Genomic DNA, 17455 nt, shown 5'->3' on the forward strand with positions numbered 1-17455 from the left:
AGCACAAAATGCATTTTCACAAGGACTCGCCAGAGCTGAAGACAGTGTGGGAAGACTGCAAGATTCCGCCTACGTCTCTGATAAATATATCCTTTTACAAAACAAGCAAAAACATATAACACCGGCCATTTTCACTTCTTCAACCGTTTTAAATTCTTTATCATCAGCGTTTTCTTTTTTCTCGGACAAATCAGTTATCATCGCAATACATATATCGGATGAATTTTGATCGTATAATCGGGATAAATCGCAAATCGCACATAATTCAAGAATAGAGCAAATAACGCATCTAACTTATATTTGTATACCGATCACATGATCGCTAAATTATTATAGCCGCATAACTGAACTAAATAAACTAAGCATTAGCTGTTGACGATGGGAAAATTCGATTTAGCTATGTAAAGGAATATAAACAGGGGCGGATTTAAAAAAATTAAACTGTATTCTTGCCTTTCAATTGTTCATTGCCGAGATTCACTGGTTTCAAAGATGCGCTTGTTTTCAACCTGCTATAGAATTCATTCCAAGCATGTACTCATTACTGTACTACTCATGAATTCAAACGTTTTAATTTAACACATTTTCAAATTAAACATATTTTATTTTATAAAAATACAATTATAAAATATGATTAACAGAATACTCTTACTTTACTAGGTCTACAATATAATGCTAATCTTCAAGCTCAGTCGTCATCATCACTGCTGGACGAGTCGGACTCAGCCGGCGAAGTTTCGGTTGGAGAACTTGGACCTGGCGGAGTACCTGGAGGGGTCATCGGACCAGCCATTTCCATGTGTTGCATATTCGAAGGACCCGCCCCAGACGTTGAAGGATCTTCTCTGGGAGCATAGTCATACAACGAAAACCTTTGAATATGGACGATGTCATCAGGGTTGGAATTTTCACGCGAGGAGGACGAATCGGAACTATGACGGCGTGGTGGTAAGGAGGCGGTTGGAGTTCGACCCTGCTTTAACAGCGATGGATTAATTGGCGGAGGGAATCTAGGATGAGACTGAATGTGGTGGGATTTCAGATTACGAAAAGTCTTATAGGATCGAACGCAGTAGGTGCACTGGAAATGTTTCTCCTTTTTTGTTGGAACCAGACTGTGAAAAATATTACGGAATCAATATAAAATAATTGAAAGGAAGCTAGGGCAACGCACGAATCAAAGTAGCTGTAGTTAGGTGTCGCCGGGACCTCTTGTTGAGTAGGAGACCAGGATGAAGCATATACGTCAAAACCTGTAGAGATCACACGCAATTGTATAGAGTTCTTGTGACAATATGCAACTTACCTTGCCGGTACCTATAGTATGCTTCGATTGACCTGATACGAATTCGTTCAAGTTCTTCATCGTCACTAATGTCGTAGTTTACCTCTGGCTCTGTATAAAATAGAAGCAAAAGAAAACAACATAACCTATTACGGTATTTGGAATCGTTAATTTGAAATACTAACCAAAATGTATAACCTGCATATGCATGATCAACTGCGCCACATTTTCGAATACCTTGCCGCAGTCTTTATGGTTACAGATCTGCGGGGTGTAGTCGTCCATCATCTTGTTGTTTAATTTTTATTGTATTAGATATTTCGAAGAGGTAATTCAAAAACGCGTCTGTCAGCTTCAACCGCGCCACCAAAAGGGTTAGGTTTTTAGAGATGGTTGATCAACGCCACCGCGATTAAATGGCATCATGGCACCCGCTACTAAACAAATTGTACGCAACACGCAATACACTAAAGCCATCTTGATATTGTCGAATAAACAATAGTCACAAAACAAAACAACCGTCCGAAAATATTCGATTGCCATTGAAATGATATGTTATATTATCCGAGGTTAGCCAAGTTTAACCCCGATCGAAAACGATGCAAATAAAATAAGAGCGAACATTAAGAGCGAAGTAGTGTACTAAAAGCAACTAAAAAAAAAGCAATAGTACATGAATATAAATATCCAGATTAATCACTATTTTATTGTTTTGTTGCAAAATATCAAAAGAGACAAAAGTGGCAAAAAGTTTCCGGTACCGGGAATCGAACCCGGGCCTGCTGGGTGAGAGCCAGCTATCCTAGCCACTAGACCATACCGGATTGAGCATCCATTATAATTAAGAAAGAAATTCTTGAAAAAATAGTTTGTTCTTACTATTGTTACACTATTTATTTTGGTCCTATTATAATCTCTTTCTTATAAATGTTAAAAGTTATGATGCCATTAAAAACCCGTAATAATACTATATATTTTAAAAATTTATTACTAAGGTTTATAGGATACATTTCTATTTATTATCATTGTTGTTAATTACTGATGTAAGTATATAATCAACTTATAATAGTTTTAGCAAATTTTTATTCACATTTCACATTGAAATGCTAGTTTGTCGTTACTAGTGCAAATGGTATATCATTCCTGGTCACATTAACTCGAATTATTAGAAAAGTATGCAGTATTTCCGGATTATTTTATTCTTACAAGTATAAAATACTTATACCACTGAAATCTGAAATGAAAATATTTTAATATGAATGTATCTATAAACTAAGGTATTATCAGAAGAATAACATAGAATAAGAATAACTACATCGTCTTTTCTGTGTTTGGGTTTAAGATTTTTAGTGTGCTGTGATTTTTTGTTTTTGAACATGTTTGCAGGCATCTTCAACTCACTTTAACGTTAACTAATAAATGATTAAATAAATAATATTTTCATATCTTCTTATTATCATTCAAGTCAGCATGCTGTTTTAGAAGACAGGAACAATAATTTTGAAATGTCTTTGTGGTCCACAAATAAAGGTATGTTAGATGTACAAATTTACAATTTTCATTAATTAAAACGTATGGGTATGTATAATGGTTTTCAAAAACATTGTAGCGGGGACTACAAACATCGAATAAAACGAGCGTGAAACACGTCTAACATTCAGTCGAAAGTTGAAACGCGTCGGGCGCGGGTACGTTCAGCTCATCCTCATTCAATATCGCTGTACAATCGTTCCTCGTGTTGCTGATGTTCCTGGTTGGCGCTGTATATACCCCACCAAATTCACCGCCGTCTGATTCACAGACAATGTGTACCTGGATTACAATCACATCAGAATCTTAATCAAGTAAGTTATATTCTTTTAGCACGTCTTTTTTATCACAATATATTTTGATTTCTGCTTCATAAACATCAGCTGCGCTACACATAACCTCCAAGCCCAGAAACCCCGTAAAATCCCTTCAAAATCGAGTCAAATCACGAATGACTAGAATTTCTGAATATAATAGTTCATAATTTGCAGTGGCTTTATCAGGTAGCTACATTTCGGACAAGTAGAGTGTGAAAAACATGTTGAAAGTTTTAGAAACGCGATGTGTGCGCGCAAACACGCATTGGTATGAGCGGAATTACCGAGATTGATTTAATTGTATTCGGCTGGCAATTATGCGACAATCATCTTGATTCTGCGTTCAATTTAATGCTGCCAAATGATACTACTGATGTTGGCCATTTCGTCATTATATTAGAAAATAATTAGGAATAATTATTGTGCATTGTTACAAATACACAATTTTCGTGAGAAATTACGCTGCTTTCGTACTTATCCTCAGTGCCTGCTTGATTACAAGGAATATTTGTTTTGCTATCGAATATTGTTATTGTTATAACAAGTCAAGTCAATAAAATAAAAATTCATGCATGCACAAAAATACATTCAACATTAGCACTGTGTGTGTGATGTTTCTATGTACTAGCAGCGTCATAGCTGATACTACTCCACAACTTAATATTATTAATATAAACATAGTTCCAATCGCCGTGCTGATATCAACAAATGTCTAGTCGGCCATGGCGATTAGCAACCAATGATCTGCGGCAAACCGGATATGCCCGGAATGTGCGGCGTGCATTTATATAAATCGAGAGTGCCATCGTTGGCTCCTTCCAAGCCTACGTGAGTTGAAGTTTTTTTCGTGGAAAGTGTACCCATTCGTTGTATCATCGACTCATCAGTTCGTTCACTGGCTTTATTACGATTGCAGTCAGTGTCATGGTCAAAGCATGCCATACCCGATTATAATTCACTTTCTCTCACATTTCTTCCTCGACTGCACGCGACAGGTTATTGAGGTGCCAAGTGAAAACCAATCGCGGCTAACTGTTGTTTGTTGTTAATTATTGTGAAGACTATTCACTAAAGTTGGTTAGTTAATTAAATTGAACGATTTGTTTTTGGTGTTTTTAGTGATCACAGTTTTTAAGCCTCTTATGTATAATTAATAGTCATCGGAAAGCAAATTTTTGCGCGCTTGAGAAATGTGTGTAGAAAGTTGAACAAAAATATGATTTACATAATTCAAAGCACACGGATCACGTCGTAATTTTGTCAACTTTAACATCTTCGATTGTTTTGAAATAAAAACTGCTAGCAGCGTCAACAGATTTCGTTTCCAGGCGGAACTTTCTTCGTTTTTTGACATTGCACTCGCCGTTTGAAATCTACCGATGGAAACTATGACAATAAAAAGTGAAATTCTTTTCTAATATTTATTGTTGTGTTTTTAGCTCGCACCTGACATTCCGAAGACCGTGCGTCTCCATTCTGGACATTAAGGCCGCCACAACGCCTCTCTGATTGGATGGATATGAAAGTTTTAAGTTGACATTATTATAATTTGACTCTCACATCGAAAAATGTCGCTTCAAGTGGAAAATCGGGATTTGAACTTTATCGCGAGGAATCTGCTTGCGGGTGGTAAGTTATAAACAAGCATTTTCGCTGCTAACAATACCACAGAGTATGAATTACTACGCGACTGTCTTTTGTTGATTATTCATTACTGCGTTTAATTACGCTTGAACTGTGCGCAACAACTGCAAAATAGTATGTGAAATCAACAAGTTTACAAAGCGCACAACCTGGCATAAGTCAAGTGAAAGTCGTTTCTTTGGAGCTTCTGCTGCGCGTCTCATACTTACATTGCTTGCAACCGCATTTCATATACCTTGTGTTCAAAAAACCAGGCAAATTGGTCTTGATTGAGCGGTTTAACATCGGCGTAATAATTTTGCATTTTTGTACTGATGTGGGTCGTGCTTTCATTTTTGTGACGATAATCATCGTATGAAGCTGTAAATTCATAAAATTGCACCGACGTTTAATTGCATACATCTTGTAGACGGTGTTTTGTGGCCTCTCTGATGGTTGGGCAATCTTTGATTACCCAGTCAAGGTAGTTCATTGACGTAATGCCATTCATTTGCTTGAAGAAATCTTACGTATTAGTTATGCAGCTTATTTTATTGTTTGAAAAGAATAATAATGTACTCGCAATATTGTGGTTTTAGGTATTGCTGGCATGGTGTCTAAGACAACAGTGGCACCGCTGGACCGTGTAAAAATCCTTCTGCAGGCGCATAATCGCCACCACGAACGCAATGGTGTGTTTTCGGGCATTCGTCATATTGTCAAAAGTGAATCGTTGTTAGCTCTCTACAAGGGAAATGGCGCTCAGATGGTGCGCATATTTCCGTACGCCGCAACCCAATTTACTTCCTTCGAATTCTATAAGAGATGGTTACACGGTGTTTTCGGGCCCAACTCGCATATTGATAAATTTCTTGCTGGAGCAGCTGCTGGCCTCACATCGGTGACGTTGACATACCCGCTAGATACAATTCGTGCTAGGCTTGCCTTTCAAGTAATGCAGATATTTTATATGTGATGAATGCTGTAGTAATAGAAAACTTGTTTACAGATTAGTGGTGAGCACGTATACACTGGAATCACCCATGCTGCGGTGACAATCTTTCGTGAGGAAGGTGGTGCTCGCGCTTTATATCGTGGGTTTGTGCCCACTTTGATGGGAATGGTGCCCTACGCGGGCCTCTCCTTCTATTGCTTCGAGTATTTGAAATTCGGTTGCATGAAGTATTTGCCTGCGTATACGTGTAAGCCCTGCAAGCAAAACACTGGAGGATTGGTGCTTTTATTGCCGGCGAAGTTGATCTGTGGCGGGTTTGCGGGCGCGGTTGCACAGAGCATCAGCTATCCGCTGGATGTCACGCGGCGACGCATGCAACTTGCGCTCATGTCACCCGAAACAAAACACTACGCCAAGGGTATGGTGTCGACACTGAAGTTTATTTATCGTGAACATGGCGTGGTCAAGGGACTCTACCGAGGCATGTCGATCAATTACATGCGCGCAATTCCGATGGTCGCCGTCTCGTTCTCCACATACGAATTATGCAAGCAACTGCTTGAATTGGATACTGGCTTAAACCATTGAAGCAAACTTGATCGTTCGCAACAATAAGGATGAACTCCTGACATTTCTATTTTTGTTATTGAAGTTGATTATTTTGATAGTTATATTATAATCGTTGGGATTTGCTCGAACAGTTGGCAAGAAGAAACTCGTTACTCAGTGCCCAGATAGAATTAGATAGTTAACACGCATTCGAATCAATGGAAAATAACCATTATTGAATGCGATAAAATGATTCCGGGTATATATTCTCACAGTTTATTTAAGTCATTGTTTATGAAACGATAAATGAAACTGCCTGCGACGCCACAATTTGCCGTTGATATAAATCATTTCGAATGCAATTCATGTTCCAAAGATTTTTTTTTTCATTTTAATTGTATATTTATTGTTAGTCCTCACCAATTGCACAATTTAGTTTCAAATGCTATGTTTATTGCCCTGTGGATTGGTATTTATGTTTTCTATATATAATTTAATAGTTAAATTATTCGTATATTTTATAATTGTTGGTATAATCTCGAATCTAAAAACTTTTACACTGTTATATTGGGTCTTAGTCCAGTTGTGTCAGGAGTTTTATTCACGATTTTTGTATTGTACAAAAATGTCAACATTCTAGCCGTTACGGATAACATTCCACATTGAAGTATGTTGTAAGGACAGATTAAACAAGAATGAAATTAATTTAGTTTACTTAGATAAATTGCATGATATCCAGACAGAGAAAATCATCATGACAAAGTATGAAATGTAAGACTTGCGATGTGCAGTGTAAAAAACGAGGTACGCAACGAGTGTTTATAAGTATTGTATATTTGTTATATACATTATATTTTTTCTACGGTAGGGGTTTATTATTCGTTGCTTTATAATCTAATGATCACAAACTCACATCCATTGAGATTTGGTAAGAGTAAATTTGAAAGGTAATGCAATAATTCCAAGAGTGTACCAATTGTTAGCGACGCATTGGCTGGTGTTCATCTCCATGATATAAGTATGACAAAAATGACAACATCAAAGTTAATGTTTACACGCTGTAATAGTAAAGTCAATTATGTTAGGCACTGTGTAATGCTATGTGCTATTATGAGTGAGATGATTGAAGACCATCAATTTTTATACTAATCTGGACTGAATCAAATTTAACACAAAACTATAATGTACTTATAAATTTGTTAATTGCTATTTAAAGATTGTAAAATGAATTGCAGCTCTTTTCATTAAAGAAATATCTTTTTACTAGTAGATGCGTAACTTCTTCTGTCTTAGACAGTCCAAGCTGATTGGCGCTAATATTCCGTGAATAATGTATAAATGTCAAGGAGCAGGTAGAAAGTACATACCTACATGGAATATTAAATTCTAATGGCAGTAAATTATGCTCACTTTTGTAGAAAACAAGTTTATAAATATCAATATGATATGAACATTCAATTGTTCAGAAGCCACTCTAAGGATATTGATATAGATTTGCAATGCTTTTATGTAATACGGTTTATATAACCGATCCTTGTAGTGGCTTCTGAACAAACGAACGAATGTTCATATTGTTATATTCACCAGCTCCCTCATGTATAGAACTATTGTTTATTTTAGAAGTTTATAAATATTTCTCTGCATGGAGTCTATTACCGTCGGTCAATTGTTTAGAATTGTTATCAGTGGACACTGTTTTTTTTTTATATTCAATGTTATGATTTGGTTGAGGTTTCGGTATAGACATTTAGAAAATGCTGTTGCTTAAGTCCAGTATGATTGAAAGATGATGGACGACAGTTTTATCTTGCACGTTTTCGATTAGAATTTATTTTGCTGGGTTAGATTAATCACAAAATACTAACAAATTGAGACTTGGAATGTGCACCATAAAGTTCGTGGGTACTATATTTGCTTAATCACATATTGTTTATAATATGATTCCACCCATCATGTAAAGGGGGAATAGTTCAAAAATGTTAGAAGACCCTGGTTTTTTTCTGTTGCTTGTTTTGAAATTTTGTCTGCTTTTAAATCAGCAGAGCGGAATGAACTATATAGTTCTGTTTGTAATCTATATTGGCATCTGTGCAGATAGGCGAATTGATTATGTGGTTTAATACTTTTAATGGTACACAAGATTATTTTCAGGCAATTTGCAAATTGTCGCTCGCGCTCCTGATTACTGCAACTGTGTGAACGGTAGTAGGGATTCTATCGATCCCGCGCCGGGCATTCCTCGTCATCCTTGCCGTCCTCGTTTTCCCGATTCAGCCTCACATTATCTCGCGCACCGCTGCCAGTCGACGGACAGTGATGTTGGTGACTATATGTGCCATCGGTATCGTTAACAGTCGGCAACGACAAGTCTACGATTTATTTGCCTTGCCACATTCGACAAATAGTTCTTCAAAGGCCACAATTCTGTGAGCAGTGGTAAACGCACCTGTCCCACGAGCAGCGCATGCTGGTAGAAATTCCGTCGCAATCAACAAGTATCGAAAAAGTTAGTTCACATGTTGCGCAAGTCTACCATATGGTCTCCTGTATTGCGGCACTGTGTTATCACTGATTTAATATCATAATTATAGGCAAACACTTCCGAGTCAACAGAAGCATCTACAGTAGCAATTATGAGCGAAGCGATTCCGGCTCGAGGGAACCTTTTCGGTCGTAAGCAAACATTCGCGCGAGCGTGCGAAAGCGACGAAGCAACAAGTTTTATACTAACGTGGGGTGATTGCATATATTTTCAGGGTTCATCTCAGCGCGATATCTGTTGGCTGTCCTTGGTTCCCTCGGCATGGCCATCGTTTATGGACTCAAAGTGAACCTGAGCGTTGCCATCATCAGCATGCTCAACCATACTGCGCTCTCCTACGAAAACCGTCGGCACACCCCCGCTGATAAGAATGACGACACTTGCTATGCCGGAGATGGCGGAAACATTACTGACAGGCACGAAGTAAGTTAATTGTATGTGCACGTATTTCGAGTTAGGTAAATGCGACTTATCATCTCCGTTCTAACAGTTTAGGCAATTTTAATGTATTGTACGATTGCGTTATAATTTATTTTAATGCCTGTTCTGCTTTTTGAGGATGGACCCTTTACATGGCCCGGAACTATGCAGGGTACCATGCTGAGTTCCTACTTTTGGGGGTACATCTTAGCGCAGATTCCAGGTGGTAGAATCGCGGAATTGTTCAGCGCCAAATGGGTGATGTTTTTTGCTGTGGCGATCAACATTGCCTGCACAGTCCTCACTCCTTTGGCGGCAAAGTTACATTTTGCTGCCATGCTGGTGATGCGTATCTGCGAGGGCATTGGCGGTGGCGTAACCTTTCCTGCCATGCACGTCTTGCTGGCACACTGGTCACCACCGGGAGAACGCAGTGTAATGATCAGTATTGTCTACGCTGGCACCGCCCTGGGTACTGTAGTAAGTATGATTTCCACGGGGGTCCTCGCAGGGACCTTGGGATGGGAGAGTGTCTTCTATGTAATGGGCAGTGCAAGTGGCGTCTGGCTAGTTTTATGGGGCCTCCTCATTGCGGACACCCCAGATAAGCAAGTTTACATTGATGAGGACGAACGATTGTTTCTTGTAGGCTCTTTGGGCAAGGAGACCAAAAACTCTAAGGTATGATGGTGTTATACACTCTTACACAACAGTCTTAAAGTAATTATCTTTATTAACGACTTCCAGAAGATGAAAGTCCCGTGGAAGTCTGTTTTTACTTCAGCTCCCTTTCTAGCGATTTTTGTTGCACATACCTGCAACAACTGGGGATGGTATGTCGTCCTCATAGAGTTGCCCACCTATCTAAAAAGCGTACAAAAATTCCAAATAACTTCTAACGCTATCATTACTGCGGTGCCGTTTTTCCTCATGTGGGTCTACAGCCTGATTCTTAGCCGCACCCTGGACAACCTTCGTTCTCGGAAAATCATTGATACGACTTGCGCTCGCAAATCCGCAACGTTCATCTCGAGTTTCATCCCGATGCTGTGCTTCATGGCAATGATTTACATTGGTTGCATGAAATACGTTGCCGTTATTTTAATGACCATTACGGTGACTGTAATCGGCGGTATGTTCAGCGGTTTTCTTTCGAATCATATCGACATCGCACCGAATTTTGCCGGCACTCTGATGGCGTTAACAAATACAGCTGCGACCATTCCTGGTATCATTGTGCCTCTCTTTGTAGGCGAGCTTACACAAAAGGACGTAAGTAAAATGCGAATAATGTCAATAAAAACGCAACACGTTTAAATTTTATTTACAGCCGTCACTGCGCTCCTGGCGAATCATTTTTTGGACGACTATCGTATTGTACTTGATTGAAATTTTTGTATACGTGATGTTCGCCAGTGGGGAGGAGCAACCGTGGAATCGCGCTGACTACAACGATATTATCGAAGCGCAGCCCTTGAATTCTCCGAGCATCGAACCCCCCGGCGATTATAAATCTACGCGTGACGAAGAAGACGACAATCAGAAGGCGGCTGACGCAAATAATGCTGGAAAATAAAGTTATAACGCCGTGAAAATGAAATGATTGGGATTGGAAATGCAAATCTTTATCGTTTCACGATTTACTTCACAGAGGAATACACAAACGTCGGCTGACGTCTGCGGCTATATTACAACGTTTATAATTTCATCGCATTGATAATCGTCTATTTTCGGAAATTATCTTGACGGTCTACGTTGTAGATGTATTCATGTGGAATTGCCAACTACACATTTTAAATGTCTAAATAATCTATATTTTGCTAATAATCATCTATGTCTCAATTTTATCTGCTCATGTTCAAGCAAAGACATAAGCACAATACAACAAAAAGACTGGCAAAAAAACTGAAAGGTAAAGAAAAATATCTAAAGTCATTTTCAAGACTCGTGATTCACACACATTCTGACAATGTTATAGTTGAAGGTATATCTGTTTCTCGATTACGTTAAAAATGAATTTTCTTCCTCTTGGGAAAGCGTGCTGGGCCCAAGGAAATCTTCACTTACACTTTCTAAAGATTCAACGTGATGTATGTACTCTTAAAACAATAATCATAATCGATAACCATACTCTTGGCCAGAAACAAGAACAACTATATGATCAACTGATCGAATTATCTCATTATAAATATTTCAGAATACATATATTATATATTTATTGATGTTTTATAAAATAGTCAATATGTAACACGTATTACAATATTATATAAATATTTAATGGTGTAACGAATTGCGTTTGTATCCAGAGTGTTTTCAACCCAATCCATCATATTTATACTTTGCGCATGCGTAGTTTGTTATTTACATGATTTTTTCTGTTTATAGGGTGACGTGAAACGCGTCGTTAATTTTTCTCTAGATTGCAGGCAAATTTCACATTTCCCTTCACAAGATTGTCTATGCTTTGGTTCTTTTACCCATTTCTGCTTTAACACCTTAAAATACTACTCATTAATACCTGATGAAGCATGTAAAACGTGGGTGGTACCTACTATTCATTAAGTGTCATAATGAGTCTCCCGATTAAATCTTAAATGCTTCATACTTGCATAGTTTTATTATATTAGGGAGTTGTACTTACATCTTTAGCTATTTTTTATCTTTATCTAAATTAGTAAATAACAATAGTTCAAAAGGAAAACCCCAGCCTCCTAGCTTAGTCGCCAAGATTCTGAGTATAAGGCGAAAAGCTAATAGCCCGCGTGAATAACATCAACATCAAGGGAACACGTTTTAATAAACGAGAATCAGGGGCAACATTAGAATGTGAGGATTTTAAGTGATGAGGACCTCAACCTCTTGCGTGTAAAATGTGCTGGTTTTCGGCATTCGGATTACATGTTTGATGCCAGGAGAAGCCCGGACGACGAAGACCCAGACTATTGCCAGGAAGTCCTGAGCATGACGTTTAGAGCTCCACAAACCCCACATTGGTTGTTTTCGAGTTGTTTATAGTTTTAATTACGCTGAAGACGCAAGATTAACGACTGACTCATATTAAACGCATTTAAACATCAAGACTTGCTTGCTCATCGCGAGGATGGCGCAGGATTTAGTAAAATTGGGCGGAAGACGGAGAATCGCAAAAAATAATTTGTCATTAAACGCGCGCACGTCATGTGATTCCATATACCTGCTTGAGTTATGATCAGCTAAAGTTAATGCGTTTTTTTCTACCTACACGTAAATAACATTTTTTCTAGAAAATACATTTGAATGTGTTAAGTAGTACTTTTTATTGGGTTTTCATTTTACAATCTCAAACTTTTATGAAAATTACACTGAACTCCTGTAAAAGCGTTAAAAATTCGTCGTAAAACAAAATCGACAGTAAATGAAGCTTGAATTACTTGATTTTTTGGAGCTGTATCTTTTGAAATTATGAAATCAATTATTATTGGCACTTTGATGTAATGTATGTATTGTTTTATTTTAGTCGTTGTATATTAAGCCACTAGATGGCGCCAGCCTCACGTACAATACTTTATTTATTAAAATATACTTGTTTCTTTAACCGCTTCCCAATGATCAGTTCCAATATAATAAATCATTATCAATAAAATCATCTGTTGTCCTGAACGTATGCAAATGATTCCTGCATTTAGGTCAAACATGATTTAATTTGCATTTTTGCCCTTATAATAAATTCGCAAATTATTCGCTTTTGCATGTTTGGAACAATAGTCTGAGAGAGTTTCCAGCAATCATACGCTGAAGGAGACGTCGTCGTATACCCGCCCCCGGCTCGTTTGCGCCCCGCTCATTTACACTCGGAAACATTTACGTTCTCGGCGACCGCTCGTTGCAACATTATTATGACCAAACGGCACGAAGGCATCTCGGCTCACGCGAGTGGTGTCGAGTGGTGTTGCGCGAGGGTGCGGCTCTCAGCATCCGGTTTAATGGCGCGTTAACTTGCTAAACAATTTAGAATTATTATGTTTCGAGGGTTTAATATCTATTGTGAAAAAGGGGTGGCTGGAGTTATTCGAACAACGACCCAAATATTCAAAGACTTTCTGGACCAAACAATCTCATTTACACACGTATCATCTCCCGAATGGATTTTATTCGACTCTTAGAAATTGATTTCCGAAAATTGTGCTTGATATTTTGATGAATTTTTTATATTGCATACAAGTCTGTGATTTCCTCGTATCTATCGATAAATCCAGGAATTTTAAACTATTTAAAATGTTTGGGCGAAGGTTGCCGCAGACCGCCGAGAAGCATCCCCGGTTCTCTGCGGTCTTGCGTTTGCAATTGTTTACTATTAAGCACCCCGAAAGGGTTAATTTAAGTAGGTGGCGGTTGCTGCAAAATTGCCGCGCTGCGACGCTGCTGGGCGTCCGGAAGCGAATCGAAGGCCAAAGCCTTCGCCGCTTCCCTCTAACACATAGCAGGACGCATATGCAAATCATACAGCTGTAGAGCGTATTATTCATTGTTCTTAATTAAATATGCAATTGATTTAATAAAAGACGCCTCCATCTCGTAAATATGTGTTTCGTTATTAAGTACAATAAATGCGATGCCCCTGCATCGCACCTATAAGTTATACCTACAAGTGCGTTTATGTCGCAAATTATTTTGTTTATCACACATCGACGACTCCACACTTTGATAAAGGATTTGCCGCTTAGCGCACGAAGCCGCGACAAATCGCCTTGCTAATGACGCGGACACAATTTTCCCTTCATACTAAATCATACGCATATTCCACAACAGTGCTGCTAATCGAATTGATATTCGAAGTTGGAATTGACGTTAGTAGGTATTCATTAAGTTTGCGAATGCCAAGTTTAATGGAAATCGTACTTCCATGGCTCCTTGAAGAGTTATCGGCTTCGTCAGTGTGCTCCTTGTATTTTAATTGTTTAAGTCTTCTCTATATACGAGCAACTCTGACTGGAAGATTTTTCATTGCGGTGTTTATAGGCGCTTGTGTTTCATAAGATTTAACTAATTGCAGATAAGGGTGATGTGCTGTATGAGTCCAACCGACGCGATACGTTGCTTTCCTAATAAGTTTTTTTCGTTTTGTTTATTTTCTCAATTTATTCCTCTTTTCATGAATGTTTGTTTTCGCTATTCAATTTCTTAAATATTTTTAAGCACAACGTATCAAGATATACGCGCCGCGACAAGACGACATTGACATATAAAACTAATTACGCTAACTCCTATACAGATACGTACTACACCAAACATACGAACGCGATTGTAGCGAGAAATAGTCGCTAATTGCTGAGTTATACAATAATTACACCAATTCTACAACGAATGAATTTGTACGTTTTCGAAATTAGAAATGAACTCATGTTCTGCTGCATACAAGCGCCGCAATTGTACTCAAAGTGTGTTATAAAAGGAAAATATAACAACATATTATGGGTGCGCGTAAAATGCAAGTATTTAAATGTAAAGGTCTTTGTTCGCGAGTAATTTCAATGATCGATGATGAGGAATTTATGCACTGTCGGGATTAATTAAAGTAGCAAAGTGTGAACTCTGCGCGAACTTTTGTCGGCGGCAGTTAGCGCGCGAGTGTTGATCCGGCACGACCCCTTTTTGGCGCGCGTTCGCGACGCATGCATCGGCTGCACACCGGCGCGACGCCTCCCTCTCTCCGCCGCCGACGGTGTTATCATCCACGCGCACACATATAACCAGTGTCTGGTCGCCGCGGCGCGCTCAGTCGGACGCCGTTTCTCGTGTACGCAGCGCGCACCCGTTGAAACGCTTCCGCCGCTGCCGCCGCCGCCGTTCGTCGTCGGCGCTCGTATTCGCGTATTTGTATCAACCGCATGGGCTGTGTCGCCTTAGCAATCCCTTTACACACATTCGGCGTTCGATTCACGTGCTGTCGACCCCCAACGTCTGTTTCTCTATCGACTTTATTCAAATTGGAAGTTCCATAAACGAGGACCGCAAGACGCGCTAATTGTGCGCGCGAAGTCTTCGGCAGTGCAAACGCTGCGGACAACCCGCGTCATCATCTGATTTACAAGGTAATCAAGAACTTTTCCATTGCGATTCAGGCAGCAGCCAAACACCTCTTTCTTTTTCTTTTTGTAACTATCAACTACAGCACTTTAGTTGGCGTTCACCACGCGTGTATGTGACAATGCGCTTAAAAATCCCAGAGGAAATTTATTATCGAACAAGAACAACAACAACAACAACAACAACAACTGCACGCGGCAGAAGGCTATTCGTAAATACACGAATATCAAATTATGCATCAGTAAACATTTTTCTAAAATTCATTTCTCTGCGTAAACAGTCGCGAGTAGGAGGCAGTTTCAACAGAATGCAAGTTTTGTATTCAATCGCCGAAACATTATAAACTTTGCGAGCGTATTTAATTAAATTTTTAAATTGCACCAGCGTGCCAATGCAAAGGCACAGCGCGCAAACAATAAACAGCTGAGCTCATTCATTATTTATGAATCAAAGAGGGAACAAAGAGCGTATCTATCGCGATTAATTAGTGTTTGCAAGAATAATCAGCGAGCAAGTTTTGATTTGCATTCCATAATTATTCAACTACCTTGACTAACAATAACTTAACATGCATAAAAATGCACGCTGCCACTTGAAACGCACACCTTCCGATGTGACCGCATGATTTAAAATGCACATGTTTCTGTTTTTATTTACGCTTTCGCATGTGCTGCCGCGGGCAGAGTTGTCGTTGTTCCCAAACCGTTTTGCATATTTTGTCAGTTCAAGTTTAGGTCAAATCTGGGTTGACACGAACTGTGTCAAAATGAACATATTCGATTTTCTTGGGCCGCACGCAGTAGCTGATGCAAAAATGATTCAAGTTAAGCGCTTTTTAGTAAGCACGATGCCTCGAGATTTTCTTTCGTATGTATATTCGCGCTTACCTTTCAACAGTTTAAGACTGCTGGCTATGATAAAAAACACTCAAACATTAACATATTTGAAGTTTGTACATTGTCATTTGTTGACAAAATAAATTGAATGTTGCGGGAACGAATGCAAGCTTGCGGCGGTCGGGGCAGATTGTTTTTGACAATTTGGTTTTGGAAAAAATGAGCAAACGAAAACGATAAATCACGACGTGGTATTTATGGAAACAGCAGATTGAAAAATGTTGCATGTGCTTTTGTCATTTTTAATAAATTCGATGTCTGTATGCGAGTTTTTCTTCCCGCTGCGGCATGTCTGGCCGCATGTGCCTTTCGTCGGCGGCGGCGTCGTCGTTGTTAGTTTGCAACTTTGCGCAAGAGAGTTTCCATTATCACGTTTCTCCTTCATTGGCTACAAGCTTTACCCGGTCGACGTTTGTAACAACGAAAATAAAAAAACAACAACGCATAAACGTTTAATTACAAGCACGCGCTAACGCCGACGGTATCAAAATCGAACAAAAAAGTTGGCTAAGTACACAAAAGCGGAATTTATGGGTTGAAATGAATTGGCATTAATAATTAATTCAATTTTAATCAAGAGAAGAGTGCGCCGAAGACATGAATAATGAGCAGGAACTGTGTCGACGTACCAGGCGGAAATGAAGAACCGCGTGGGAGGCCATGAAGGGAAACGATAAGACCGGAAAGCCACCACGTCGCCTCACATCACCTTCGGCACTGCCCCGATGCGCTTTTTACGAGTATTATTATTTGGTCGTTTCGGCAGCCACCGCCACGTGGAGAGTGATTTTTTTTACAACGCGCTCCTCCGTAGGCAAATGCGCCGTTTGGTGTTCGACACCGTCGCGTCGAGAACACACACTTAATCATGATTAAACCACGGCGGCGCGCTTGGCAATCTTGTTTCGCAAAGGCGATAAACGTCTGCGCACGCTCAAAGAGAAGTAATTGAATCTGAGAATGACGTTTCGTCGATTAGCAAAAAAAAACCACCACCCGCGGGAACCGGACGGGACACTAGTCGCTTTCTTTTCATACTACTCGTGCGTTGCATGTGCGCCTTTTTGGCTCCTGTGCGCACTTATCGGTTGCCCGTTAAGCGAATGTGGCGGTGGAGGCGGAGGCGATCTCTCGCCTGTTTGCACCGTCAAATAGCTCGTTTCATGTTTCATTTCGCTCGTTTCAGCGCTGCAACATGATCCCGCCACATAATCGTCCTTTTAATAGAATTCCCATTTGCAACCATAATCGTTTGTTCATCATTCATAAAAT

General features: G+C 39.4%; 4 protein-coding genes and 1 non-coding gene across 8 annotated transcripts in view; 3 read left to right on the forward strand and 2 right to left on the reverse strand.

Annotated features, from left to right (window-relative positions):
* Positions 1-656: 656 nt before the first annotated feature.
* LOC135792740 (uncharacterized) lies at positions 657-1843 on the reverse strand. Its single transcript, XM_065303444.1, has 4 exons — positions 1471-1843; positions 1307-1396; positions 1175-1253; positions 657-1115 (listed from the first exon to the last, which is right to left on the reverse strand). The coding sequence occupies exons 1-4, from the start codon at positions 1571-1573 to the stop codon at positions 689-691; spliced, it is 699 nt and encodes a 232-aa protein (XP_065159516.1). The 5' UTR covers positions 1574-1843; the 3' UTR covers positions 657-688.
* A 194-nt stretch (positions 1844-2037) lies between these two features.
* Positions 2038-2109, reverse strand: TRNAE-CUC (transfer RNA glutamic acid (anticodon CUC)). The gene has a single exon. It is a non-coding gene; the product is annotated as a tRNA-Glu (tRNA).
* Positions 2110-2926: 817 nt separating this feature from the next.
* Positions 2927-7528, forward strand: LOC135791782 (solute carrier family 25 member 16-like). 4 transcript variants are annotated; one of them, XM_065302324.1, is made up of 4 exons: positions 2927-3129; positions 4572-4761; positions 5355-5707; positions 5765-7528. In XM_065302324.1, the coding sequence occupies exons 2-4, from the start codon at positions 4701-4703 to the stop codon at positions 6296-6298; spliced, it is 948 nt and encodes a 315-aa protein (XP_065158396.1). In that variant the 5' UTR covers positions 2927-3129; positions 4572-4700; the 3' UTR covers positions 6299-7528. The 4 variants fall into 4 exon arrangements, with proteins under 4 accessions (XP_065158396.1, XP_065158403.1, XP_065158416.1 ...); XM_065302331.1 differs by lacking the exon at positions 2927-3129 and adding an exon at positions 3806-3960; XM_065302344.1 differs by lacking the exon at positions 2927-3129 and adding an exon at positions 3987-4047.
* An 860-nt stretch (positions 7529-8388) lies between these two features.
* On the forward strand, positions 8389-11507 carry MFS3 (major facilitator superfamily transporter 3). Its single transcript, XM_065305446.1, has 6 exons — positions 8389-8765; positions 8851-8932; positions 9016-9224; positions 9360-9902; positions 9969-10493; positions 10552-11507. Exons 1-6 carry the CDS (start codon positions 8724-8726, stop codon positions 10795-10797), a joined length of 1647 nt encoding a protein of 548 aa, XP_065161518.1. The 5' UTR covers positions 8389-8723; the 3' UTR covers positions 10798-11507.
* Positions 11508-14969: 3462 nt separating this feature from the next.
* LOC135801909 (Ig-like and fibronectin type-III domain-containing protein 1) overlaps positions 14970-17455 on the forward strand; it is a 53993-nt gene continuing 51507 nt past the window's right edge. Inside the window, exon 1 of the mRNA XM_065315543.1 lies at positions 14970-15292. The gene's annotated coding sequence lies outside the window, so the exon portion shown is untranslated. The remainder of the gene's footprint in view (positions 15293-17455) is intronic.

Source organism: Atheta coriaria, unplaced genomic scaffold, assembly GCF_025399875.1.
Source record: "Atheta coriaria isolate IRGN ID8LTWV9N9 unplaced genomic scaffold, Caltech_Dcor_3.1 hic_scaffold_1_pilon, whole genome shotgun sequence".
Taxonomy (NCBI): domain Eukaryota; kingdom Metazoa; phylum Arthropoda; class Insecta; order Coleoptera; family Staphylinidae; genus Dalotia; species Dalotia coriaria.